General features: G+C 56.9%; 1 protein-coding gene across 1 annotated transcript in view; it reads left to right on the top strand.

Annotated features, from left to right (window-relative positions):
* The window catches only part of TRPV4 (transient receptor potential cation channel subfamily V member 4), a 36,372-nt gene that overhangs the window by 389 nt on the left and 7,989 nt on the right, over positions 1-27,994 (top strand). Inside the window, exons 2-9 of the mRNA XM_036085934.2 lie at positions 14,065-14,481; positions 18,404-18,576; positions 22,848-23,000; positions 23,711-23,851; positions 24,404-24,702; positions 26,031-26,210; positions 27,469-27,627; positions 27,892-27,984. Coding sequence (XP_035941827.1) covers positions 14,096-14,481; positions 18,404-18,576; positions 22,848-23,000; positions 23,711-23,851; positions 24,404-24,702; positions 26,031-26,210; positions 27,469-27,627; positions 27,892-27,984 — 1,584 coding nt within the window. The 5' untranslated portion in view covers positions 14,065-14,095. The remainder of the gene's footprint in view (positions 1-14,064; positions 14,482-18,403; positions 18,577-22,847; positions 23,001-23,710; positions 23,852-24,403; positions 24,703-26,030; positions 26,211-27,468; positions 27,628-27,891; positions 27,985-27,994) is intronic.

Genomic DNA, 27,994 nt, shown 5'->3' with positions numbered 1-27,994 from the left:
CATTTTGGGGGGCTGAGATGGGGGGGTCCTGAGGTTTGCCTTCCACCACGCAGGAGCAAGCAGGAGAGAATTCTTAAGTCTGGAACTTCCAAAGGCCACTTCTTAGTTAGCCTTCTTTAGGCCCAGAGATGGCTCTTCCTCCAAGACACAGGACAATCTTTCACCTCCAGCTCTGTCTCCAGAGAGAGACCTCCCACGCTCCACACTTGCCTGGAGATACCAACCACAGACATGCCCTCGGAGCTACCTACCACCCCCGCCTGGCCCAGCCCCAGCCTGGCCCTCCATCTGACCTCCCCATTTTGCAAATGAGAAAGCCGCTCAGGTCGGGGATGTAACCAAGTGGAATTTAAACCCAGGGCTACCAGGGTCCAGAATGCTCCCTGCCTGGTGCCCAGGGGGTGCCCTGGAAGTTACAGGGGAGGGGGTGTGCCTATGGGTGCTCTGGCTCAGCATTCAAACCGGGCCTCTGCTGGGGCTGGGGACGTGCGATGTCCTGTGTGAGCTTGTTCTGGGGACGCTAAGAACCACTGGAGGATTTTAGCTTTGCCACTTTATCTGGGGGGGCAAGGACAGGGGGCGACTCCATGACCACCAGTGAGGAAAGTGAAGAGGTGGTCTCTTTAGGGAGGTCAAGTAGAAGGGTCAGGTCCGGGTCATCTGCAGGGTTACAAGTGGGGCCTGTGTGGCCCCCGTTCTGCCTGCCCCCACTGCTGAGTGACTTTGGGTTAGTCCCTGAAATGGGGGTGGACTGAGGGCCACCCCAGGGCTGTGGTGAGGACAGATGGTTAGCACCAGCCTGTGTGGGTGGTTGCGCCCCAAGGGCCTTCTTAATGGAAGAGGTGAAAAAAGGTAATTGGTCATTCCCTCATTTCTCTAGTTCATTCTGTTTGAATAACAGCGGGGACCCTTCTTTCCCACCTTTGTTGGTAAATTGGAGGCGGAGGGGCTCCCAAAATGAATGGCGGATGGCGCTCCTGGGCCAGTCAGGGTCAGGTGTGTAAGACCGAGGTGGGGTCCTTTGGCATGGAGTGTTCCTAGGTGTAGGGAATGAGCGCCTGAAGGCAAGGGGGTGATGGTGAGAGCTTCTGAGAAGGTGCCTGGGGCTCCCCGGGAGCAATCCAGAGCCTTACTGCTGGGGAGGCATCACGGGCGCCCCTGCCGCCTTACCTGATGGGGGCAGGGCCTCAGCCACTTCCTGCTGTGTCCAGCAAATCCTCCCCGAAAGCCCCTTGTGCCAGCCTCGGACCCCAGCCAGGCTCTAGCCTGTGGGCTGTGCCCCTGACAGCCGCCTCCCTGACACTGGGATTGCTGGCTGTGGCCTCCGGGCGGGCAGCACCCACGCCTGACCTGTGGGCCCCCCGGCAAGGTGAGCACGTGTGGTAGATGCTTGGCATATGTATGCTGTCGAATGGATGGGCGCCAGGAGAGAATGCTGTGGGGTGGGACAGCAGTCCAGGAAGGGATCAGGGAGGGCTTGATCAAGGTTGTGGGGGTGGGGGGAGCTTGAGCCACACCTTGAAGAGTAAAGGCAGACATAGGGGAAAGGGCATTCAGGTAAGGGGAAGGGCACTAGCAAAGACCTGACGACTACCTGTTGCCAGGTAGGTAAAACTAGACTTTGTAGAGCCAAGACATGGTTCCGTTGGTCTGGAATGTGTGGCGTGGACGGGAAGGGCAAGGGATCAGGCAGGCAGGGGCTAGGTCAGACCCAGAAGCCCTCAAGTCCAGGCTGGGAGGGACATGCCGGATGTGTGGTCTGGAAGGGTCCCTCTGGCTGCAGAGTGGGGGCCAGGCAGGGAGGCCGGTCTCCAGGCTGGGGAAGTCATCCAGGCAGGAGATGTGAGGCCTGGGATGGGGACTGGAGCGGGGTGGCTGCCAGGAGAGGTAGGAGGGAGAGGACCACTTGAGAATCGGCCTCACGGTCAGTAGTCAGTACCAGAAGGCTGGTCCAGGGCAGGTGCGCTGTCAATCTCTGCTGCACAGTGGAGTGACTGAACACGTCATTTTGAGAGGGCCTGAGTCCTTTGAGCTCCTTCATCTGTCCCTTGGTGGGAGGGGGAGTTTGCATGAGTGGGCATCTCGACCGCTCACAGGCCCCTGACTTGCTGTCTGCCTCAGTTTCCCCCATTTGATTCTGGGAAAAACACTCCGGGCCCCTCCCCAAATCCCTGGCTCCACTTCTTGTCACACACCAGATCTGGGGAGCCAAGGGAACATTGCACGCCAGTGGGCCCTCTGGAATGCTCCACATCACCCATTTGGAGTGGAATTCACCTGTTAAAGATTAATTCAGATCTCTCGAGATACTTACGGCCCTGGGCCCCGCAGCTGCTGCTCTGAGCACTGGGTGCAAGGTTCTGCCTGGCTTTAGCCAAGCCTGGGCTGCATTCGTAGTCCTTACGATGGTAGTGAGCATTTATCGAGCACTTCCCATGCGCCCGGCCCTGAGCCAAACACTCTTAGTACATTTGGATACAAAACTGTTATCGTCCCCATTTTTGAGAGGGAGGAACAGGGATCTGGGTAGTGAAGTCTCTTGCCCCAGGGCCTTTTAGCTGGGAAGGGGCAGAGCTGAGCTCTGAATTCCGTTTGCCTGATTCCAAAATCCATGCCCTTAACTTCCAAGGTGGCCTGTCCCCATTTGTCCTGACCCGGAGTCACGGGGAAGAGACTGCAGTGTAGGGAGAGAGAGAAGAACCTGGGTTGCTCAGGCAGGCCCTGCCTTAAATCCTAGGTCTGCTGCTTCCTCCCCAGGGAAGCTCAGGCAAGTCACCTGGCCTCTCTGAGCCTCAGTTTCCTTGTCTGTCAAATGGCGCTCCCAGTCCCCGCTTTGCCAAGACAGTCCGAGGCACACGGAGGGGGCCCCGAAGCACCGTCCTCTTCCTCACCCTGTTCCCCCGGCGTGCTCCTGGACATGCGTTCCTCCAGCTCATCCCTGGGGCGGCCTCTGAGAGCCCCTCCGTGCCAGGCGGGCGGGCGGAAGGTAGCAGGAGCAAGGCTAGACTTGCATTTGGAAAAAGGATGATGCCTTTTCAGCCGTGAGATATTTACGGGCATTGACTGAATGCCAGGAACCGTCAACATTTCACACTTCGCTGATTGTTTAGTGGCTAGCCAATGTCTGTCACCTGATGCGCACCTCGATGATGTCACAGCCTTGCCCCCACTGGAGGTGGGCAGAGGCGGGAAGGCTGGATCTCATTTTACAGCTGGGGAAACTGAGTCTCCGAGGGAGAAATAACTTACTCAGGGCTCCTGGCAGAGCTGGATCCGGAAGCCGGATCTGAGTGACTCTGGTCCCCTTGGGTGGGTCCCTGAAGAGCTTCCACCTTGGACTTGCCCCTCTTGGAGTCTGACCCAGCTTGGTCCACAGTCCAGCTCTGCTGCTTGCTGCCATGTGACCTCAGGAGGTAGCTTAACCTCTCTGTTCCTGGGCCTGCCGCCCGGGCTTTGCAGGAGGTCAGAGCTCTGTCTGCTGGAGGGGGATTTGGGGGATTCTGGCCACTATTCTTGCCCCGGCCTGGACTCCCCCTGCCTGGGTTTCCCTTGGGTCCCGTGAATGGGCACGCTGGCTGAACAGGAATGAGGAAGAGAGGCCAGCCCCCTACTTTCACTGTGACTCCGACTTCCTTCCTGCCGCTGAGCCCCTTGCTGATCATTGGCTTCCCCTTTCTGTCCTGAGCCCTGGGGCCACCGCTGGCTGTGTGACCCCCAAGTAGGTCACCGCACCTCTCTGACAAGTTTCTTCATTGGCGAAGGAGAGCCATAGGAAGCCCTCCATAAATGCTCCTGGGTCTGCTCCAGATGAGATCAGAGGATGGGAAAGGCCGCAGAAGGGGGAGGGCATACGGGGGACAGACAGGCAAGCCATTGACCAAATGGGAATACTCTTATTTTTCTTGGGGTGGTGAGTAACGGCTGCCTGCCCTGCCTGCCGCCCGCCCTGCCTCCCCCCTGCACAAAGGGCTCCTCAGTCTCCCGGGCGCCTGTTTTTCCCTGAGGGTGGAGTGGCCTGGGTTCCACCCACTGGCCGGGAGGGCTGACCACCTTCTGGGACGGCTCCTCATGTTTGTGTATGGAGGGGGGAGGCCGGACTTCCACCACATGCCCCGAGTGGGCCCCACAGGCTGGGGGGAGACCCCAGTGGGCAAGGGGCCAGTTGACCTCAGGCTGGGGACCCATCAGACCCTTCTGTCTCCCCTTGCAAAAGGGCTTGGGAATACTGGTAGACAGAGTGAATGAAGGAAGGAAGGAAGGAAGGAATGATTGAACAGACAGATCAACAAGGCAGGGGCATCAGAGGAAAGCACCTGCTCAAATTCAGACTCCGGCTCGGAGACCAAGCGGGCTTGGGCAAGTGTCCTGGTCTCCTTGAGCCTCAATTTCCTCTTCTGCAAAATGGGTTCATGCTTGCTGTCGCCCTCACGGGGGGGTGTGGGTCTCACAGGTCAGAGAGCCCAGCACACAGTAGTTGCATAATAAATGACCTGTTAAAGGTTGGGAGAGAGAAAGGGGCGCCTGGGTGGCTCAGTTGTTAAACATCTGCCTTCGGCTCAGGTCATGATCCCAGGGTCCTGGGATCGAGCCCCGCATCGGGCTCCCTGCTCAGTGGGGGGCCTGCTTCCCCCTCTCCCACTCCCCCTGCTTGTGTTCCCTCTCTCGCTGTGTCTCTCTCTGTCAAATAAATAAATAAAATCTTAAAAAAAAAAGGTTGGGAGAGCGGAAGGAAGTTAGCTAGCGAGCCAGTTAGTGGGGCAAAGGTCCATTTGCGTCCAGGAGTTCATTCATCCATTCGGCGAGTGTATCTTGAGCAGCTACTAAGTGCCAGGCCGTGTTCTAGGCCCTGGGCACTCAGTGGCTGGAGCAGAAGAGTTCCCATCATGCCCCACACAGTCCGTGGGGCTGCACCTTAATGAGGCTCTGACGCCCACAATGACCAAGCAACCCAGCGGTGGGTGCTGCGCTTAGCTCCCTTTTAGAAACGAGGAAACGGAGACTCAGAGAGGTGAAGTGACCTGTCAGGGATCTCACAGCTACTGGGCAGCGGAGCCAAGATTCAAACCCCACATCTGTCTGTCCGCAGTGCCCCGGCTCCTCCCCACTGCGCCACCTGCCTGCTGAGCTCCCAGGGGTGCGGTGTTTAGAAGGGGGTGACCCTGGAGAGAGGGCTTCGGAGACCCCGAAGGGGTGAACCGACATGGGTTTCAAAGCAGATGGTTGGAACCCTAGCCACATTCCCTTCTCGTTGCGTTGTGACCTCGGCTGGGTCTCTTGTCTCTCTGAGCCTCAGGTGGCGCCGCGTGACATGAGGACGATGATAATGCCCATCTCAGATGAGGGGCGAATGCAAAGGTGCTCAGTGCAGGGCAGGTGTTGGGTGGATAGCCACCCTCCTCCGTTCCCCCAGGACTTAGCTTACCCATCTGAGAATGGAGACAATAATATCTGACTTCTGGAGTCATTACTTGGGTTAGGACAGAGAGAAGGTGATGTGTGGAATGTTCCAGTGAGGGCAGGCCCTGCTAATGGGATTTCCGGCGCTGGCCTCAGCCACAATTTGAAGCTGTTAACTGTTGGCATAGGCTGGTGGAGAGGTGGGCTGGGGCAGAGAGAGGATCTCAGACTGCTTTTTCTGCTGCTTCAGGCTTCCTTCCTGGGCTCCTGATGGACCCATTCACTCCCTGGGTATCTGCTCGCTCCTCTGACTTGGGTTAACCTCGGGCCTGTTGCATGTGGGAATGAGGTGGAGGGATGCCTGTATGGGTGGATGGGGGTCCTGTCCCCTCTGGGCCTCAGCCTCCCAGCCGGGAAATTGGGCCATGCCCATCCTGGCAGCCTCCCAGAGATGGCGAGAGAGGGACATGGGGGGTGAGAAAACTCTTTGGGAAGTAAGGTCTCCGAGCATGGTCACCGGTCCTGGCCTTGGAGCCAGGAAGTCTGGGTCCCAGCACCCAGTCCGCTGTGCCCTCTCTGGGCTTCATCTCTCCAGCTTTAAACAGAGGGCAGGTTAACAATCCCCCCAAAAGCAGCTACCACTTGTTGAGCACTTACTAGGTGCCAGGAACGGTCCCGAACTCTTGAATAATCTCATGCAATCCTCATACCAGCCCTCTGGGGCCTGAGCTGTCATTTTATTTTTTAATTTAAAGCTTGAATGTATGGTACAACAAATAATTCTAAAATTACTTGTTATTCTAAAAACAAATATGGGTGGAGGTAAATATTCCCCCTATTTTATAGATGAGGAAACTGAGGCCTAGAGTGAAGTGACTTGCTCAAAGCCACCCAGCCTGAGAGTGGCAGGTGGGGAACAGAACATTGGTCAAGCCGTCCCTGAGGCTAGAAGATCCTCTCTGGGAGTCTCTGGGGCTTGACTGTCCTCCAGGAGAGGGGCTGGGCCAGAGAGAAGGGGGTCCTGAGGTTTCGAGGGCTCCCTCCTCCTGGGCTGGAGCATTGGCCTGCGGCTGTGCTCTGATGGGAGGGGGTGAGGACATGGAAGGAGGCAGAGCCTCCTGAGACAGGGAGGGCCTCTGCTGTGGTTCAAGCCCTGTGTTGGACCCTTTACACCTGTTTAATCCTCAGGACATTCCCATGTTGTGCCAGGGAAACTGAGGCTCAGGGCAGGGAAGCCACTTGCCCAAGGTCACCAAGCCGGGAAGGGGTATTGAGATGTAGTTCACATACCACACAACTCACCCTTCCAAAGTGTGCAATTCAGTGGCGGTTTTTTTAGTGTATTCGGAGTTGGACAGACATTCCCACTATCTGGTTCCAGTGCATTTTCATCACCCCAAAAAGGAACCCCGGACCATTAGCAGTCACCATCCCCGTGCTCCCTCCCAGCCCCTGGCAACCACTAATCAGCTCTCTGTCTCTGTGCAGTTGCCTATTCTGGACATTTCTTGTAAATGGAATCCCACAGTGTGTGGCCTTTTGTGTCGCACGGGACATGCTCTTAAAAGCACTGAGCCACACCACCTCCTGGTGGCTCCCGCCCAGGCCTTGGGACCCTTGGAAGTGAATGGCTGCCCGGGAAAGCTCACAGGGGTATTTGTGCGCATGGTCGGAAGCCCTCCAGCCGAGGACCTGCAGGATGACCCAGCGAGTGACTGCAGTGGCCGCACCAGCCCCCCGTGGGGCCTGGTGAGTCACCCCGGCCTCGCCCCGCCTGGGTGGTGTGAGCTTGAGAGGGGCACTCTCCTGGGTGGGGGGGCGGGGGGACCTGACAGGACACTGGGGCTCTGTTTGCCCCGGACAGGCGGCCACTGTGCAGCAAACAGGAAGCGGGCTGGGCCGAGACCTGCTAGGTAAACACAGGCTGGCTGGGGAAGGTGCCTGGCATGGGTGATGCTCCCCGCTGCGCCGCCCGCGGGGGCCCTGGCAGGCCGGGGGCTTCACCTGGCCAAGGGGCTGAGCTCCCAGCCCGCTGCACCCAGCAGGGACTGCTCCGGGGTGGCTGTGGGTCCCAGGCTCTGGGCCCGGCCACTCACTCCGCCTTCCCGGGCAGGCATACCTTCTTGGTCCTCCGTCTGGTTGTTCATCTACCCTCTGATAATAATTAATAATAATAATAATAATAATAATAATAATAATAATAATACAGTGATACCGATGTTGCTAACAACAGCCAATCTTTATGGAGCGTGCATTCTCCTCCAGGTCCTGGGGTCAGTATTTCATACATTTATCTCATTTTTAGAAAAGATTTTATTTATTTATTTGACAGAGAGAGAGAGAGGGAGAGTGGCAAGCAGGGGGAGAGAGGGAAACGCAGGCCCCCCGCTAAGCAAGGAGGCCCACGTGGGGCTCGATCGCAGGACCCCAGGATCACGACCTGAGCCGAAGGCAGGTGCCCAACCGAGCCACTCAGGCCCCCTACATTTATCTCATTTAAGCCCACAGCAGTTCCCTGGGGTAGGTGCTCTGGCCGTCCACCATGTACGAGTGAGGAAACCAAGGCACAGGAAGGCCAGGTGACTTGTCCAGGGCCACCCAGCTGGTGAGCCGGCCATCTGCCTCGGGGGCCTGTGGTCCCCACCAGCCACCCAGCACCCCTTCCTCCACCCCCTGCCTCCACCCCTCCCTTCTGGAGTCCCCAGTCCTTGTAAAGTGTCTATTGAAGGCACAGGTTCTGGGGACCACACAAGTGTGACTCCTGCCCCCCCCCCCCCCGGAGCTGGGCAACACTGTGAGTGACTCCGCCTCTCTGAGCCTCAGTTTCCTTACTGGGAAGGTGGGGGGCGTTGGACAGAGCTGGTGTTGTCTCTGCAGGATCCCTGTTTTTCTAACCCCTTCCCCACCCACACCGCCCTTCCAAGACTGACCTGGAATGACAGGTGCTCGCAGTCTTGTTTATTCCAGGGGACCGCAGGAAGCGGGGGAGGGGGGTGCAGATTGGGCACGGAGCCCCAGGATGGAGGGAGGAGGAAGTGCCTTGGGTCCATCTGGGAGCCCCACACCTCCCCCCAGGTCTACCTGCTTCCCACCCACCTACGCATTCCCCCTACCCCACTCACCCATCTTTTCTTCCTCCGCCTTCTTTGTCCCAGCGCCTCAGCCCTTGCTGTTCCCCAGCACCCCCTGAATTTTCTCGTCGGACCCTGCTGCCCCCATTCCAGCTGTCAGGCCCCAGTCCAGACGCCCTCCTCCTTGTAGCCGGTCCCTGTCCCCGTCGGGATTAGCGCTGCTTGCCCATACCTGGCATGGGTGTCACCCTCCCGGGGACTTCAGAGGGCCCCTGCCTTACAGTTCAAGAAAACGAATATTTACAGACGTCCCATTCTGCCCCAGCGCGGTGCTGGGAGCTGGGGAGATAACAGACACACTGTAGTCCCTCCCTCGTGGAACTAAGGCTCCAGAGAAGAGAGAAGGTGACTAAAGGAGTAATGTAAGTCAATGTACAAGCTTAATCACGGCAAGTGCTCTAAAGGGAGGTGCGTGTTGCTCTAAGAATGAACGCGGGAGCCGGTTGAGACTGGAGGTCAGGGAGGCTTTTCACAGGAGGTGCCTGTGAAGAGGGGACCCGAGCAAGGGAACCGAGCCAGGGGGAGGAAGTGGGGACAAGCCCTGGCAAAGGTCAAGAGGGGGATAAAGCCGTGTGCCCTCCCCCGACCCCAGACTCTTTTGTGAGGTTCCACTCTTTTATGCTTCCCTGGGTGCCCTGCAAACAGGTGGCGCTCAACAGATGCCTGTCGGAGTGAATCGATCCCAGGAGGGAGGGAACAGGGAGGAACTAGCTCCCTGAGATTTGTCCCCCTGGGGTAGGGCAGCTCTGCACGCCCAAACTTGCCACGGGATTTAAGCAGCTTTCCTGGGTCATGGAATCAGGAGGATGGGATTTGACGGCTATGTGCCAGGGTTTCCATGAGATCAGGCAAAGCCACGGGCGGTGGTGAGGATGGGCCCCTTCTTCCACCCTCTGCATGAGGAGGGGGTGGGTGGAAGGTGCACGAGACCTCCACCCCGCGTTGGACCTGAGATTCTCAGAGAGAGGGGACCTGCTGTTCACTTAGGCTTGTAGTTCCCTGTTTATTGACTGCTTACTCTGTGCCAGGGGCTTGACTTGACTTGTACGATTCGCACAACGACCCAGTTAAGATCCCTATGGACGGGGGAGGAGAGCAAGGTGCAGAGAGGCTAAGTCACTTGCTCAAGCTCACGCAGCTCAAGAGCGGTGGGTCGGGGAGCCGACCCCCTGATCTGTCTGACCAAGATGCACACTCTTTCCATGCCCCACTAGCTCCCTCCAGGGGCCCCTCCAGGGGAGAGAGTGCGTTTGCCTGTCCCGACTGAGGCCCCCCGTCTGTCAGAGCAGAATGAGTGGCTTTTGGCTGCATTCCTGGCAATCCCAGGGCCTCTGTTGGGGCAGAGAGGGAGGTTTGGGGACCCTGGCTCAGCACAGTGTCTCCTCACCCTGCTCGGGACCTCTGCACCCCTTAACTCAGTCACTCCTGCGCCCCTCTGGCCTATACCGCTCTGAACACCCTGAACACCCCTGGACATGACTCTGCTTCTTGCTTTGTCCAGCCGTTTACTCTGTTCCCCACCAGAAGATCAGCCCCAGGCGGGCAGGGACTTTTCTCGGAGTCCCCTGTACCTGGCACGCTGAAGGTGCTCAGTAAACATTTGGTGAGTAAATAAATAGATGAGTGGTTTCTAATCCTGCTCCTTGGGCCCTGAGATTCAGATCCCCCTCCATTCATCCTGTCCAGCCACCCTCTGCGTGGACTGCAATCTGGTTTTTATGTTCAGAAGCTGTGCTCAGTGCTTAAAACACCGGGGGAAATCCACTGCTTTCAGGGACACCCAGCGTGTGGGGATGTCCCCACTTGGGCCCTGAGTGCCCTGATGCCATCCGGTGCTGCCCGCTGCGAAGGCCTTCCCGGGAGGATCGAGCCCCTGGGGGTTCCACACGGGGAAAGACACGGATAAATAGACACGACGTTCCCGCGCAGAGGCGGCCCACGAGGACTCTCAGCCCCTTCCGTCCCAAGCCTGGCATGGGTTTGGAACGTGTAATAGCAGCCTACAGGGCAAATTAGAACAGGGAGGGAACTCCTTCCCCGACCACAGAGGACAGGGTAGCGTTTGGGGGAAGAATTGTCACAGGGCACAGAGGCGGCCATGCACGTGTGTGTGTGCGTGTGTATGTGCTCCCTGGTGTGTACATGCTTGGGCGGTGTGGAAGGAGCGCAGGCTGAGGATCCAGAGGCCGTCGTCGTGGCCATTTGCTCCCTGCGTGGCCTCTGGGAGCCTCAGTTCCCTTAGCTGTAAAATGGGAGTGGGTGCCCAGCATGGTTGGCCGGGCTCTCCTGGGCTGCGGTTCTGCCCGTGCCTGTGCGTGGGGAGGAGGATGAGGAGGGCACACTGAGGATGACGACGGAAGCATTCATCTAGTGCTTAATTAGGTGCCCAAGAGACCCGTGATCTGCCTCATCTCACGGCAGCCCCACGGGCCGGACGCTGTCACCACAACCCTCCTTTGACAGGTAGGGAAACTGAGGCTCAGAGAGATTAGCATGGGCTGGTGGTGATAATCCTTAGCTCCCAGTGTTTGTGCAGCTTGAACAAGACACCGTAAGCGGTCAACGTGGTGCCTGGCAGCCAGGCCGGGCCCAGTCAACCGAGGGGTTATGGTAGCTCAAGTTCGGCAGCCAGCTGCTGGGATTTGGCTCCTGCCTCTGGTGCTATCCTGCTATGTGGCCTTGGCAAGTCACTTAGCCTCTCTGACCCTCAGGATCCTCATCTGTAACATGGGAATGAGAGCCTCCAGGGCAGGGTTTCTCAACCTCAACACAGTCGATGTTTTGGGCTGGACCAGTCCTGGTGGTGGGGACTCTCCTATGCATTGTCGTAATTTTTATTTCATCATAATTAAACACTAATAATGATCCCATATGCCTTGCCTAAGGCTATGAGCAAGGAGTGAGTGGCTGAGAGGAGATTTGAACCTGGGTTTGGCTGACTTTAGACCCCTTATCATGGAGCCCTCGGAAACCGTGGATGCCGTCTGGGTTGGGGTTCCTTAGGAGAGGGGGTACACGCATGGTGGGGGGCTGGGAGCTCTCCGAAGCCGGAGCTTTCCTCACTGGGTGCTCTAGTGGGGAAAGGGGTATGGTAATTGGGAGGGTGTTGACAGCAGAGGCATGTCCCCCAATGCCTCCCCTCCCCTCACCCCTAGGTCCTCAATGAGGTGGACAGGGCTGTGCCCTGGGAAGTGTTATCTTCCCCCTTGATGGCTGCACCCAATGGATACCTGTCCCTGCCTCAACATGCTCCCTATGCTTGCAGAACAAAGCCATCTGACATCCCCCAAGATCTCTAGGAGGAGGTGTGGTCACCCTGGTTTTACAAGGGGGGAAACTGAGGCCCAGAGACAGGAAGTGATTTGTCCAAGATCACACAGCTGCTGGTGTCCAGGGCCAAGATAGGAACCAAGTATATCTGATTTCAGCACCTGTGCTCCTAACCCTTCCTTCCTCCTTTGATTCAAATCATCGGCAGCCCCCAGTTTATTCCCAGGGTTGGCACGGGAAATGCCTGACCTCACTGAATTCTTCCTGCAAAGCTGTGAAAAGCTGCTGCCTTTGGACCCATTTTATTTATTTATTTATTTTTTTTTTTAAAGATTTTATTTATTTGACAGAGAGAAAGACAGCCAGAGAGGGAACACAAGCAGGGGGAGTGGGAGAGGGAGAAGCAGGCTTCCCGCGGAGCAGGGAGCCCGATGCGGGGCTCGATCCCAGGACCCTGGGATCATGACCTGAGCCGAAGGCAGATGCTTAGACTGAGCCACCCAGGCGCCCTGTACCCATTTTATTTTATCTTATTTCATTTAAAGATTTTATTTACTCATTTTTAGAGACAGAGAGCGAGGGGAGGGGCAGAGGGAAAAGGGAGAGGGACAAGCAGACTGCCCTCTGAGCACAGAGCCCGACACGGGGCTTGATCTCATGACCCTGAGATCATATCCTGAGCCGAAACCAAGAGCCAGATGCTTCACCAACTGAGCCACCCAGGCGCCCCTGCACCCATTTTAAAGGGGAGGAACCTGAGGCTCAGGGAGCTAAAGTAACTTTCCCAAGGTCACACTGCATGTCACTAGCAGCTGAGCCTAGAACCCAGGCCTGAATAACTCCAGAGTCCGGGCTCTCCCTCCCCACTGGGGCCCAGAGAAGGGCGAGTCCCCAGCCGGAGCACTGACCCTCTGTAAGCCCCGCTGTACCCCCCAAGAGAGGCCTCTGGCGGTGCCCCCACCTCTCTGGCCTCAGCCTTCTCTCTTGGCAGTCACAAAACCAACAAGGCAGGAACCAGTGTTTATTCGCTCCACTGCTCATGTGTTGGTTTAGGAGAGGAAGAGCTAGAAAAGAGAGCTTTTCAGACATCTCCCTGCAGCCCGGGTGGGATGGCGAAAGTTCCAGGAAACTGGGCCTCAGTGCCCAGCCCCGCCCACCCAGCAGTGTGCCGCAGAGGGCCGAGGCCTGCCAGCCAGCCCGCGGGGCCTTGCTCCTCCCCGTCCTTGCTCCTGGTTAACCGCTGGGCCCAGAGCTAGGGAGACCTGGGTGCAAGTCCAGCTCTTCTCCCTAGAAACTGTGTGGCTGCCCCTCGTAAAGCTCCAGTCTCTCCATCTGAGAAACGGGAACAGATCATACCTCTGTCCGTGTGGCACCCTTCTAGGTGATGGGGACATGGGAGTAAATGGGACAGAGGCATCCCCTGCCTCCTGGTGCTCACGGCCCGGGAATGAACTAGTCCCGTGGACAGATGGTCAGGGAGGGCTTCCTGGAGGAAGGGACAGTTAAGCTGGGAACACAGGTGGGTAGGAGTTAGCCAGACCAACAGGGGAGGGAAGGGACCAGCAGCACTCGGCCTTGGGGAGCTGAGGTTTTGCACTGTGGCAAGTCAGCTATAGTTTTAGGAACTCAGTTTCCTCCTTCTCAAAAGGGGAGTCATAAGGATGGCGCTAGGAGAGCTGGAGGAACGCTGGCTCACACAGTGGGTTCGCGCCTGTTCTCTGAGCACCTGCTGGGCCCGGAGCCTGCGTTTAACGGTTATATCTTAGTCAGTGCTTCCCGTGCGCCAGGCGCTGCGCTGACCACGGGGATGCATGCTCTCCGCTTGGACGCCCCCATTTTACAGGTGAGAAAACCGAGGCTGTGAAATCAGCTTGCCCAATGCCACGCGGTTGCTGAGTGTGGAGCCCGGATTTGAACCCTGCTCTGTGGGGCTCCAAAGCTGGCCGGGTCGGGCAGGAGTAAGCCCCAGGCTCCAGGTTTGGGGTCCCAGGGGTGACTCTGAGGCCCTTCCTCCTCCAGCTAATGCCCAGGGTGGTTGGACCTGAGGCACATTTGCATTTCCAGGTCCCTAAAAGAGGTGCCTGTCACAGCCCTCGCCCGGGGCCGGCAGCCAACCACATCTGGGAGTGGTCACCGCGCACCCCTGTCATTACAACAATGGCTTTGAAGCGCTGGCAGCAGTGCTGTTTGCCCACGTGGGAGGGGGCTTCCTGGACCCCCCACCTCCGGCCAGGCTCCGCCCGACGCCCCTCCCGTTCCCTTGCAGGCCGAGCAGCGCAGACGGGTCCCGGGCCGGCATGGCGGATCCCAACGAAGGTCCCCACACAGGGCCTGGGGAGGTGGCCGAGAGCCCCGGAGATGAGAGCGGCACCCCCGGCGGCGAGGCCTTCCCCCTCTCTTCGCTGGCCAACCTGTTTGAGGGGGAGGATGGTTCCCCTTCCCCCTCCCCAGCTGACGCGGGTCGCCCTGCCGGCCCGGGTGACGGGCGACCAAACCTGCGCATGAAGTTCCAGGGTGCCTTCCGCAAGGGAGTGCCCAACCCCATCGACCTCCTGGAGTCCACCCTGTATGAGTCCTCGGTGGTGCCTGGACCCAAGAAGGCACCCATGGACTCGCTCTTTGACTATGGCACCTATCGTCACCACCCCAGTGACAACAAGCGGTGGAGGAAGAAGGTCATCGAGTGAGTATTGCTGGCCGCCTGGCCGATAGTCTCCTCTGTGTCCAATCCATCCTCACCCATCTGTCCATCTGTTCGCCTGTCTGTTCACCCACCTGTCCACTTTTCCATATACCTTTCTGTTCACCCATCTATCCATCCATCCACCGTCCATCCATCCACCATCTACCCATTCATTCATCCAGCCACCCGTCTTTCCACCTGCTCATCCACTTGTCCAATCCATCCGTCCATCATCCACTCATTCACATATCTCTCTACCCTTCTGTCCTCCTCGATCGCTCCAGCCATCCACCCACGAAAACCCCTACGGACCCCTCTCAGTCCTCTGTGTGTATCTGGAGGACAGTCTTGAGGTCGGGAGACGGCCCTCTGTTGCCTGATCCTTGCCTGTCCTCCTTGATGATCACAGACTCGTTTACGCCCTTGGATGAATCCCTTGCTTGGTCAGGAGCTATCTCCTTTCTTTATTCACTGAGTCACTGATGCATGTAGTGCGTGTTTCTCAAGCACCCCCCCAAGTGCCAGGCAGTGCAGTTGGCCCCGTGGCTCTGGGGGTAAGCCACACCAGATCCCGCTCCAACTGAGTTTAGACCCTGAGTAGCCTTCACTGGCACCTTCATTTTGGAGGGTGAGCCAGGTACTAAGCAAGTAAATAGACACGTGAACATACAGTTTGGGTTGGGGGAGGTGCTGAGGCAGAGAGAAGAGCTGATCCAGGAAAGGTAGTCCAGGAGGGCTTCTTGGAGGAGCCAGCATTTCAGTCCAACACTAAGGATGAGAAGGAGCGGCCACACGGGGTGAGGAAGGTGTTCCAGTGGAGGGACGTGCACGTACCAGGGCCCGAGGCTGGAAGGGCTGGGCATGCCCAGGGAATGAGGCCTTGTGGTCATCCACACGCTGCTGGACAATGTGCTTCCCATCTGCTCAGAGGACAGCAAAGCTCCCCAAGTGTCCAGGTTTGGGGTCCCAGGGGTGACTCTGAGGCCCTTCCTCCTCCAGCTAATGCTCAGGGTGGTTGGACCTGAGGCACATTTGCATTTCCAGGTCCCTAAAATGCAGGTCCTGCTGGAAGCTGATGGGCTCCATGCTCCCTTTCCCCTCCCTCAGAACCCCTCCTTCGAGCCCTCACTGCACCCCTACCCCAGACAGGGCTAGTAGTCCACAGGAGGAGCTGTGCAGGAACTGGGGCTGTGGCCATGAGTGGCTGAGGTCTTCAGAGACCCCGAACACCACCTAAGGAGGTATGGGGGGTGAGGGTGTTCTTTTCATTTCGTTTTTTGGCTCCAAGTTCATGATTCAGGAGCAGATAAAATGGGGGCTGCCCAGGTGCTCTCATTGGGGTTGTCGCAGTCTGCGCCCCGTCCTCAAGAGGGCGCCTCTTCCCCTGGCACCCCACCGCTGGAGGCCCTGCCCCAAGTGGGGAGTGTGGGGCCGGGGGCCGAGGAGGGAAGGAGAGCAGCTGTCCACGTCCCCTGGCCTGCTACCGGCTCTCTCTGCCCCTGCCACCCCTCCTGACTCAGTCTCCCCTCCCTCCCACCCAACGCTGTCAGTGTTCCCCCTCGGCTCCCCTCCGCTGTCCTCTGCTCCCTGCCTGTCTCTGTTTCTGTCTTTCTCTGCTCTACCCTCCGTTCATTTAACAGATTCTTCCTGTGCTCCATATGCACCAGCGCTGGGTGGGTGGGGACATAACAGAGAGGATTCTAGCTGCTCCTGGCTATTTGTCTTAAAACCTAGCACACAGTAGATGCCCAAGTGGTGTTTGTCCAATGACAAAGGGAATATCCATTTTCTTCCTTACTTTGTCTCTCAGATTCCCCAGTCCCAGCCTCTGTGGGTCGAGTCCTTTCTCCATCTGCCTCTGTAGCATTTCTGCCCCCTGCACAGGCTCCAGACGTACAGTGGGTGCTAAATTAAGAGCCTCAATGTCAGCTAACGTGTGCTGTGTCCACTGTGTGGGGGGCCCTGAACCCAGCACTGGTGTGCATGGCCTCATTTGTCTCAAATGTTTGTTGAATGAATAAATCAGTGAATGAATGGCTGAATAAATGAATGAGTTGCTTTATCTTTTGGTCCAGCATTCCTCCTTTCTTTTCTCACTCTCTTTGTCTCTTTTAGTCTCTGGCTTAGTAAGTACTCAGTAACTGACAAATGGAAGAGTGTATGGGTGGATGGAGGGGGTGGATGGCAGGTGGTGGATGTCTGGTTGGGTAAGTGGGTAGATGGATGGATGGGTGGATGGGTGGGTGTGTGGATGGGTGGATGGATGGATGGATGGACAGATGGATGGATGGACAGATAGATGGATGGACGGATGGGTGGATGGATGGATGGTAGATGGGTGGATGGGTGGGTGGATGGATGGATGGGTGGGTGGATAGATGGGTGGGTGGATGGGTGGATGGATGGATGGATGGGTGGATGGATGGATGGATGGACAGATGGATGGATGGATGGGTGGATGGATGGATGGTAGATGGGTGGATGGGTGGGTTGATGGATGGATGGGTGGATGAATGGACAGCTGGATGGATGGACAGATAGATGGATGGACGGATGGGTGGATGGATGGATGGTAGATGGGTGGATAGGTGGGTGGATGGATGGATGGGTGGATAGATGGATGGATGGGTGGATAGATGGGTGGGTGGATGGGTGGATGGATGGATGGGTGGGTGGATGGATGGATGGATGGACAGATAGATGGATGGATGGATGGGTGGATGGATGGATGGTAGATGGGTGGATGGGTGGGTTGATGGATAGATGGGTGGATGGATGGGTCGATGGGTGGGTAGGTGGGGGCATGGATGGGTGGATGGACAGATGGATGGATGGGTCGATAGGTGGATGGATGGGTAGATGGGTGGATGGGTGGATAGGTGGGGGGATGATTGGGTGGATAGGTGGGTAGATGATGGATGGGTGGATGGGTGGGTTGGTAGGTGGGTGGATGGATGGGTGGATGGGTGGGTGGATGGGTGGATGTGGGTGTGTGGATGGGTGGGTGGATGGATGGATGGATGGATGGACAGATGGATGGATGGATGGATAGATGGATGGATGGGTGGATGGATGGATGGTAGATGGGTGGATGGGTGGGTGGATGGATGGATGGGTGGATAGATGGGTGGATGGATGGATGGGTGGGTGGATGATGGATGGGTGGATGGGTGGGTAGGTGGGGGCATGGATGGGTGGATGGACAGATGGATGGATGGGTGGATAGGTGGGTAGATGATGGATGGGTGGATGGGTGGGTGGGTAGGTGGGTGGATGGATGGGTGGATGGATGGATGGATGGACAGACAGATGGATGGGTGGATGGATGGATGGATGGGTGGGTGGATGGATGGATGGACAAATGGTTGGGATGGGTGGATGGGTGCGTGGATGATGGATGGGTGGATAGGTGGGTGGGTGGGTGGGGACATGGATGGGTGGATGGACAGATGGATGGATAGGTGGATAGGTGAATGGATGGGTAGATGGGTGGATGGGTGGATCGGTGGGGAGATGGATGGGTGGATAGGTGGGTAGATGATGGATGGGTGGATGGGTGGGTTGGTAGGTGGGTGGATGGATGGGTGGATGGGTGGGTGGATGGGCCAGTGGTAGATGGGTAGCTGGGTAGGTGGATGGATAGGTGAGTGGGTGTGTGGATGCGTGGGTGGATGGATAGGCAAGCTTGTCTGTTTCTTTTTGTCTATTTGTTTCTGCCCAACATACAGTAGGTACTAGGTAGAGTTTGTTGGGATAAAATATTCCTTTGTTTCTCCAGCTATCCCTCCCCTCTCCGTCTGGTCCCTCCTTAGGGCTCCAGCTCCCTTCACCTCCCCGCCACAACCCCTGGGCCCCTCAGGACAGAGATGTTGGGGGGGAGGGGGATGAGCCCTCCCATCACCCTGCCTTCCCCCACTTCCAGGAAGCAGCCGCAGAGTCCCAAAGCTCCTGCACCCCAGCCACCCCCCATCCTTAAAGTCTTCAACCGACCTATCCTCTTTGACATCGTGTCCCGGGGCTCTACTACCGACCTGGATGGGCTACTTCCCTTCTTGCTGACCCACAAGAAGCGGCTGACTGACGAGGAGTTCCGGGGTGAGCCACTTAGGTGGGGATAGTGGGCGGGTCAGCCAGGGGGGGAGGGAGGCCTGGCATTGGGGGCCCCCTTTCCTCTCAGCATCGTCCCCTGAGTCGGTGGGCTGCGTTGGCCATGAAGAACACTGGATAGGGAGTGTGGTCCTGTGTGTCCTTTGCCATATTACTTAACCCCTCTGGGCTTTTGCTACCATCATTCATTCATTCATTCATTCTTTCAGCCTTTATTTATGGAAAGGTCAGTGTTGTAGGTAAGCAGACTCCACTCACATGGGTTCAAATCCCACCTCTACCACTTAAGGGATGTATGGCCTCCTTGAGGCCCAATTTTCCCACCTGTCAACTAAGGAATAATAATAGCATAGTCCTGGCAGGGTATTCCTGCTTCTGCTCCCGGGCTCTGCCCCACCCCCACACAGCTCTCGGGCTCCCCTCCCTAGGCTGAAGCCCAAGTCACCACCGCCCCGACTTCTCCCGGCCCAGAGAGCTCACCCCCCCAGCCTTGTCTGGCTCCAACCTGCACCTCAGAGCATCAGCTTCCTCCACCGCACCAGGCCTTCCCTGCAAATTGGCAAAGTTGGCCTCTGAGCCCCTTGGCCCGAGTCAGTCACCTGCTATGTGCCAGGTACCAGGGTCAGGAGCCATAATTAACTGGCCAAACGACCCCACAAATCAACATAAAATGTTAAGAACTGCGGCACCTGTTACAGAGGAGAGCCTGTCTCGAGGAGGCCGGCGGCAGTCTACCGCTCGGGGCTGACGAAGCTTCGGGGAGGTCGGGGGTGGGAGGGGTGTTTTTGAGACTTCAAGTATTTCAGCCAAATTCAGTGCTAAAGCAGGGGGACCTGGCCAGCGGTATATTTTTCACCAACCAGATCCTTTGAACACCAACACAATACAGTGCAGTGTCATGACTGTCAGAAGAGAATTCCTGGGTTTAGCAAAAATATTCCTTCACGGCATGCAGCCGGACGGTGTGGCTTGTTGGCGGCACGAGCTTAGAGTTGTGGCCCCTCGGGGCTCCTCCCTGCCCTCGGAGGGTCTCAGTGACTACGGGAGCCATTTCATTTGGAGGTGACCCACATTCAAGCCCTTGGCCAAACGGCCCCTCCTGACCCCCAAGGGCAGTCGGCACAGATGGGGACAAGTGTGGGGTTAGAGCGAACCCCTCCCCTGTGTCTTCAGCTCCGGGCTGGGCTTCCAAGGCTCCAGCTTCTCCTGGGTTTACGACTGAGTCAGGGGCTTTTCGCCTAGGCCAGGAGCCCCCAGGCGAGCGTATCCGTGTGCATGAGCAGAGGCGGCGGGCTGGGGGTGGGGGTCCCTGAAACTGCAGAGAATTGTGCATATTATTGGGGGATTAACCAAGAGGCCCATAAGGCTAAGTAAGCTGTAGGGCTGCTCACTTGCTCTGGCCCCTTCTAAGGTCCTGCAACTAATTTTGAATTCATAATTGCATATTTGATTTCATAAACAGTACCCCGAAATCGTGTAAGTCTGAGGCCCCTGAAAAACCTGGATCCACCCCTGTGTGTTGTTCTAGCCAGAGGCTCATGAGCTCATCTGATTCTCAGGGGAGTCTGTGACCACCACCCCTCAAAGTTTGACACCCTCCAATTTGGCATTCATTTAGGGCGCTTCCCCCCCCAGCAGCTCCCGTGGGCAGAGCCACTTCGCCACCTGGTGGCCGAGTCCTGGAACTGCGTGTCCCTCCCCGGTTCTGGGAAGATGCTGCTCTCGGCATTTCATCCCAGGACCCAGGCTGGCAGCCTCCCACCCCGCTACAGCCTGGGTCTGGGGGTGTGGAAGTCCAAATTCAAGGTCTGGTTCCACACCCCGCACAAACCACTTTGGGTTATCTGTGGTTTGGAATTACCTGTGGTGACCAGCTCATCAGGTGCTGTGCTGGGCATGGGGTGAGCAACGGTGAATGAAGCAGACACAACCCTGTCCTCAAGTTGCTCGCAGTTTCCTGGGTGAGATCAACATTCATCAAGCAATCACAGAAATAAAAACAGTTATAAACTGTAATGTGTGCCAACAAGCGGCTGTGTTGGAGGATTTGATTTAGTCAGGAAAATCTGGGAGAGCTTCCTGGAAGAGGTGACACTTGAGCTGAATCGGAATGAGTTGCAGTTAACCAGTTAAAAGAAAAGGAGGAACGGGCGCCTGGGTGGCTCAGTTGGTTAAGCGACTGCCTTCGGCTCAGGTCATGATCCTGGAGTCCCGGGATCGAGTCCCGCATCGGGCTCCCTGCTCAGCAGGGAGTCTGCTTCTCCCTCTGACCCTCCCCCCTCTCATGCTCTCTCTCTATCTCATTCTCTCTCTCAAATAAATAAATAAAATCTTAAAAAAAAAAAAAGTATAAAAGAAAAGGAGGAAGGACCGGGGGGAGGGTGAAGGGACAGCATGTGCAAAGGCCCTGTGACTCACTGCAACAGCGTACTCTGCGGTCACCACTCCAGCTGCTATGTGGATTGAAGGAAACCCAGAAAGACTGGTGGAAACCAGGCAGGTGTCTTGGGCCAGGGTGGTGGCAGTGGAGATGGGGAGTGGTGGAGGGATTGAATAGGACATGCTGGTCGGAGAGGGATGTGGGGGAGAAGAGAGGCCAAGGCCAAGGGTGACACAAAGGTTTCTGGCTGGAGGGGGACACCATCCTCTGAGGAGGGGACATATGCGGGCTGGGAGTGGGCTTTGGGAGGGAGCACGGAGAGTTGCAAGCTGCCTGAATTAGGAAATGGACTGACACCTCCTCGAGGCTAGAGCCGAGTGTGGGTGTGTCTGGAGAGAATCTCCAGGGCCCTTGGCTGGCATTCGGGGCACCCCCACCCCGCACTTACGCAGATGAGGAACTGGAGTCCGCTTTTCCTTCAATTCAAGGTACAGCTCCTGGGTGACTCTGGGCTGGGCGCCAGGGGTACAGGAGGAAGCGGCTCATCGGGGACCAGGCTTGTCCAAGAGACCTCAGTCCTGGGGGCACCGGGACTGGAATTCAGGTCTCTGTGAATCTTTCTTGTTCTCCCCACTGACTCCTGGCATCTAGGGAGAAATTCCTAAAGCACCTCTTGTGGAATAATAACCGCAACAGAATATTTACTGAGGACTTTTACCTGCCTGGCGCTGGGCTCATCAACAAACATCTATTAGCTCTTCGATTTCCTCTGTGGCCTCAATTTAGCGAGAAAGGAAACTGAGGCAGAGGAAGGGTCACACAGGAATCGGGAGTAAGGCCAGGATTCGAACCCTAAGGTGCCTGGCTCCAGAGCAGGCGTCTCCACTCACACCTGCGTCTCCCACCTGCCTCTCCTGTTCCTGATCCCATTCCTGCTCTGCCGTTCCTGAGCCCCCAGCATGATTTTGCCCTGTGCCTGATTCACAGGGGCGTTCTCTTTCCGTTGACTCGTACTTTTTTTTTTTAAGATGTATTTAATTATTTGAGGGGGGGAAGGAGGAAGGGGTAGGGGCAGAGGGAGGGAGAGAATCTCAAGCAGACTCCCTGCTGAGTGCGGGGCTCGACCTCAGGACCCTGAGATCATGACCTGAGCCCAAACCAGAGTCAAACGCTGAACCGACTGAGCCATCCAGCCGCCCCTCATTGACTCGTTCTTTTAAGATATAAATCAAGTCGTGTAACCATAAAAATTAACATAAGGGAAAGAAAATTGCACAGGGACCTTAGCGAGCGTCCGTGGGCAGCGTTAAGGACCCGTTTGTGCCACACGGAGACTGGCTTCATGAGAGATTTCTGACATCGAGATGAAAAGGCTCATGGCGGGCCTTCAGTGCCATTCCTGCTGCATCTGTGGGGCCCCCAAAGCCCTCTCCCGCCCCTCCTAAGGTAATTTTACTGGTGTAAATGCTTCATGGGAAGGAGATCCTCTGTTCAAGTAGATGGCAAACGCTGCCTGCTGTGTCTGACTTCTAGAGCTTCCCAGTCACCATTAGCATATTAAAGGCTCTGATAAGTCCTGTAATAAATAAATAAATATGGTTGGCTTTGTTTAACCCAGGCTTCCCCACCATTTATTTGATTTTTAAAATTCCCTTCAAATTATGCTTTGGTCAATCCCAATCTCTGTAGGCTGTGGCTTCCCCACAGTTTGAAGAACTGCCCCCCTGAGTTTGTTGGACCCCCTCAGCACCATAGGGGCAGGTAGGGAATGGGCTCAGAGGGGAGGTGTGACATGGGCCCCAGGGCCCTGTCCCCTGCTGCCCAGTGATTCCATACCATGGGTTGAACGCCCCTCATCCTGTATGTGTGTCCCCCCCAGAGCCGTCCACGGGGAAGACCTGCCTGCCCAAGGCCCTGCTGAATCTGAGCAATGGACGCAATGACACCATCCCTGTGCTCCTGGACATCGCTGAGCGGACGGGCAACATGCGGGAGTTCATCAACTCGCCCTTCCGGGACATCTACTACCGAGGTGGGGCCCCACGCCGGGGCAGGGGTGACGCAGGGTGGCGGTGGGGCGCTGTCCTTGCTCGTCTGACCCCCACGCCACCCCAAGAGCTTCCACCTACGCCCCAGGTGCCGGCACACGTCCAGGGACTGATCGTTGAATGACTCCCCCTTCCAATGGTTCTAATGATCCGTGAACTTGGCATTAGGGACCTGAGATGCCATGGCTCCGGATACTCTAAGGCTCTATGATGATAGTCGTATGGGCCAACAGTGCTAAGAGACAAGCGTATCACCAGCCCCACCTCCCCGGGTCTAAATTCCGAGATTCTATGACTCAGACTTGACCTTTCCGATTCCCAGATATGAAGATTCAAAGTCTGTGAATTTTATACTTGAGTCCAAAATTCTGTGGGGCCACAATGCCTTTGTCTCCTCCTGGATTAAAGCCTCCTGTGAGTCGGACAGGTTCCCACACTTGGGATCTGACATGTGGGATCTCCTCTGAGTCCGCGTCCTGCCTGCACGAGGCAGCTCGTCAGGCCCTCGTGCAGCAGAGATTCCACACCCGGGCGGCGTCTGGAGCTCCGTTGCTGCCCTTGGGGGGAGCCGGCCAAGGCCTGGGGCTGCAGCCCCCACCTGACTTCCACACTCCGCAGCCCCCCAGCCCCTGCCCTCAAGCCTGGTCCAGCCTCTGCCCCCCGCCCCCGTGACAGTCCCTCACCCCCTCCCCAGGTCAGACCGCCCTGCACATCGCCATCGAGCGGCGCTGCAAACACTACGTGGAGCTCCTGGTGGCCCAAGGAGCTGATGTCCATGCCCAGGCCCGGGGGCGCTTCTTCCAGCCCAAGGACGAGGGAGGCTACTTCTACTTCGGTGAGGAGAGGACGGTGGGGGCTGGGGGGACGTGGTGGTGTCCACAGCCCCGGCCCCTCCCCAGATACCTAGAGCTCTGCTCGCATGTCGGTGTTGGTCCCCGAGGTCTTGCTTATGAGGAGTAGAGCATCACCTGGCCTCCTGGAGCCTCAACTTTCCCATCTGTACTGTGGGGATCGTGAGAGCCCCCGGGGCTGTGATGGGTGGTCAGCCTCTGGTGCACCCGGCACCTTGTCATGCTCGTCCTTTAGTCCCACTGAAGCTGGGGCCAGGGGTCTGATTGCAGAGCCCCACCCCCCCATCACCACCATGTCCCAGCTGAACTTCACCCCTGCTTAAAGGCACACGTTATTTGAAGTTCAGGGACGAAGTCCCTCAAAGAATCCCTCACGGCCTCCACATCGCAAGGCCACACCCCACCTCTGGCACGTCACCCACAGAAATGTGTGGACTGTGTCCGGCGTCCCCGGGTCTGTCCCCTGAGCATCCGCGGGCAGAGCCCCTCCCCATCCCGGGCGCCCCCCTTCACTGGCCTCCCCCTGCCTCCTGCAGGCGAGCTGCCCCTGTCGCTGGCGGCCTGCACCAACCAGCCCCACATCGTCAACTACCTGACGGAGAACCCGCACAAGAAGGCCGACATGCGGCGGCAGGACTCCCGCGGCAACACGGTGCTGCACGCGCTGGTGGCCATCGCCGACAACACCCGCGAGAACACCAAGTTCGTCACCAAGATGTACGACCTCCTGCTGCTCAAGTGTGCCCGCCTCTTCCCCGGCAGCAACCTGGAGGCCGTGCTCAACAACGACGGGCTCTCGCCCCTCATGATGGCGGCCAAGACGGGCAAGATTGGGGTGCGTGCAGGCTGGGGGGGCACGGCCAGCCCGCCCCCCCACTCTTGCCCCTCCGTGCGCGCGCACACACACACACACACACACTGGAGGGGCGACTGCTAGCATTCATTATTATTAATATGCACACCACCTCCTATCATGCCAACCACATTGTCCTGCCCCAAGAACCTTCTGTGGCTCCCTATTGTCCAGCCAGGCTACTCAACTTCATCCCAGAGCCTCTGTCCTCATCCCATGCCACCAGATGATCATGCCCCACTCCCGCCAGCTAGGACAAGCCACTGATAGAAATCCGAGTCCCAGGGCCCCACTCCTGTATACTCCCCTATAATCCACTATCAGGGTCCTAGCTTAGCCCCTAACCTGCCGAGCAGCCCTGCGCAGGTTCTCTCCATCCCTGACCTCAAACCCTGAGAGACCAGTGGCACCCCCTGCCACTGTGACAACCCCAAAAGTCTCCAGACATTGCGGGATTATCCCCTGGGGGCCACCATGGCCCTGATTGAGAACCAAGCTTGCAGTGCTCCCGAGTCAGGAGTACCTGGGTCCAAAGCCTGGCTCAGCCGCTTCCCAGTGTGTGACTGCAGGCATCTCCCCTCGCCCCTCTGTGCCTCAGTGTCCTCGACTGCAAAATGGGGATGAAAACAGCACCCCGTGGTACCACGTGACAACTAGATAGGGTGATCCACGTCAAGCTCTTTAATGAAGGCCCTGGGATGGGTAGTACGTGCTCGGTAAATGGCAGGGATTATTATTGTTCTATTAAAAACATAGCAAAAGCTACTAAAATCGCAATTTATGAAAGAGTCTTGAGGTAATGGAAAAAGCCCGGGTTTAAATTTTGGCTTTTTGCCCTACTAACCTGTGTGGCTTTGGGCAATGCCCACCCCCTCTCTGTTCCTCAGTATTCCCTGGGGGTAAGCTGCAGATAGAGGCATCAGGAAGGACTGGATCTAACAATTATTCCTAGATTTAACATGTTAAGAAGATCCATTCACTGTTGTTTTAATTACATAAAAAAGATACTCATTCCGATTCTGATTTTTGAGGCTGGCCTGGTTCAGTCCGGCTTCAGCTGATTGTGTGGCCCTAGGGAGCACCCTTCTTTTCCCTGAGCCTCTCTTTGCTCCTCTGAAAACCAAGACGGTAAGAGTAAGAACAAGATGATGTGAGCACACAGGGCATGTTCCGTAAATATTTCCTCCCCGCTACATCCTGCTCTCTTGGGAGGTTGCCCCGAGATGGGCTGTGATGGGCCCCTGGGGTCCCTCTGATGTGAGGGCCCTCCCCAGGGCCCCCTGACCCTCCCTTTTCCCGCTGCCGTGCAGATCTTTCAACATATCATCCGCCGGGAGGTGACACATGAGGATACGAGACACCTGTCCCGCAAGTTCAAGGACTGGGCCTACGGGCCGGTGTATTCCTCGCTGTATGACCTCTCCTCCCTGGACACGTGTGGGGAAGAGGCCTCTGTGCTGGAAATCCTGGTGTATAACAGCAAGATCGAGGTGAGCGCTAGGGCAGGAGACAGAGCCTAGGGAAGGATGGGGGTGGCTGAGAGCAGGGAAAGGACCCTGGCACGGGGAGGGGCTCTGCAACTTTTACATGCTGTGTGACTCAGGACAAGTGACCCAACCTCTCTGAGTCCCAGTTTCCTCTGTTGCACAATGGGGATAAGGATAGTTCATGTCCCGTAGGGTTGTTGGGAGGACCAAGTGAGTTCCTTTGAGAACAGTCTGGCACCGAATAAACATTCTATGTCAGCTATTATCATTAGTAGTCGTTAGATGAAGTTTTGAAAGCTCCTTTTTTCACTTAGCAGTATTTCGCGAACATCGTTCTGCACCATTAAATATTCTTCTGCAATATCATCGCTGCGAGTAAATGTACCACATTCTAATTAACCACTCCTCTATTCTTGGTCATTTGGGTTCGTTTCTGCCTTTAACTATCAGGAATAACACTGCAATGGCATCTCTGTGGCTACATTGTTGCACAAATCCATGTTTATGAGGAAACTCAAGTCATTAACGGGACAGGATGCTGTACAAATGGGGCAGAAGATGCTGGGGACGGGGTGTAGGTCTCCCTTCCCTCCCCGGCTCCGTGAGCTTGGAGAGATGCCTTCCCTTGCTGGAGCTCACTTCCTTCATCTTTGAAATTAGTGACTAACTTGATTTAGGTCAGGGGCGGTGGGAGGTTTAGCATCTCTGGTGCAAGCTTTGATTGATTGGTAGTGTCTGCCCGGGGATCTGTATAGAGAACTATTGTGCGGGGCTCAATTATTGATGGCTTCCCTCCCCCTCAAAGCCCCGGGGGAGAGTCGGAGAATTATGGTGAATCCAGTGTCTATCATCCTGGGGCTAAATTTCCCCATCCTGCTTCCTGACTCAGAACTTCTGAGGTTGAAGCCCAGGGATTTATATATTTTGACAAGCTACCTGGGTGATTTTGCCACCAGCAGCTTGGTACCTACCATCCGCAGGTTGGAGTGTGGGGACCATGAGAATAGCTTTCCAGCTCTGGGTCCTTCGAGTCCAGAATAGCCTGGAAAGGTCAGTCGGGGCAGAATTGGGCAGAGCCTCGAATCCTGAGCCCAGGAGTGTGGGGGTGATTCGGAATCCCCATCCAGTTCCCCGTGGATCCTTGAGTGTCGCTGAAGAGTGGGTTAGGAGGAGAAGGTGCTCTTGGGGCAGAGGGTGGGGGCTGGCGTGTTGCAGTCGGCCTGCCTGGATCCCACGTGGCCCCTGCTCGGGTCTCCCACAGAACCGCCACGAGATGCTGGCCGTGGAACCCATCAATGAGCTGCTGCGGGACAAGTGGCGCAAGTTTGGCGCTGTGTCCTTCTACATTAATGTGGTCTCCTATCTGTGCGCCATGGTCATCTTTACCCTAACCGCCTACTACCAGCCGCTGGAGGGCACCGTGAGTGGCCGGGAGCTGGACAGGAGCCGGGGCACAGCTGGGTCCTCCTCTGGGGGTGTCCCCTGTGGGAGGGACTGGAGAGAGCTTAGGAACGGGATGGGGAGGTGTCCCCCTCCCCGCCCCCCCCGCCGCACCTAGGGGGGAAGAGAGTGAAGGAAGAGGATCCACAGGATCCAGATGTTTGGGGAGCATTGGGGATCATCTGGATCCGGGGCCGGATGTTGGAGGGGCTGGGTGAGGACATGCGTGCCGTCTGCCCACCAGCCCCCGTACCCTTACCACACCACTGTGGACTACCTGAGGCTGGCCGGCGAGATCATCACGCTCTTCACCGGGATCCTGTTCTTCTTCACCAATGTGAGTGCCT

The sequence above is a fragment of the Halichoerus grypus genome, chromosome 13, assembly GCF_964656455.1.
Source record: "Halichoerus grypus chromosome 13, mHalGry1.hap1.1, whole genome shotgun sequence".
Lineage (NCBI taxonomy): Eukaryota > Metazoa > Chordata > Mammalia > Carnivora > Phocidae > Halichoerus > Halichoerus grypus.
Note: the sequence above shows the minus strand (reverse complement) of the source record. Positions and strands in the feature narration are given on the sequence as shown.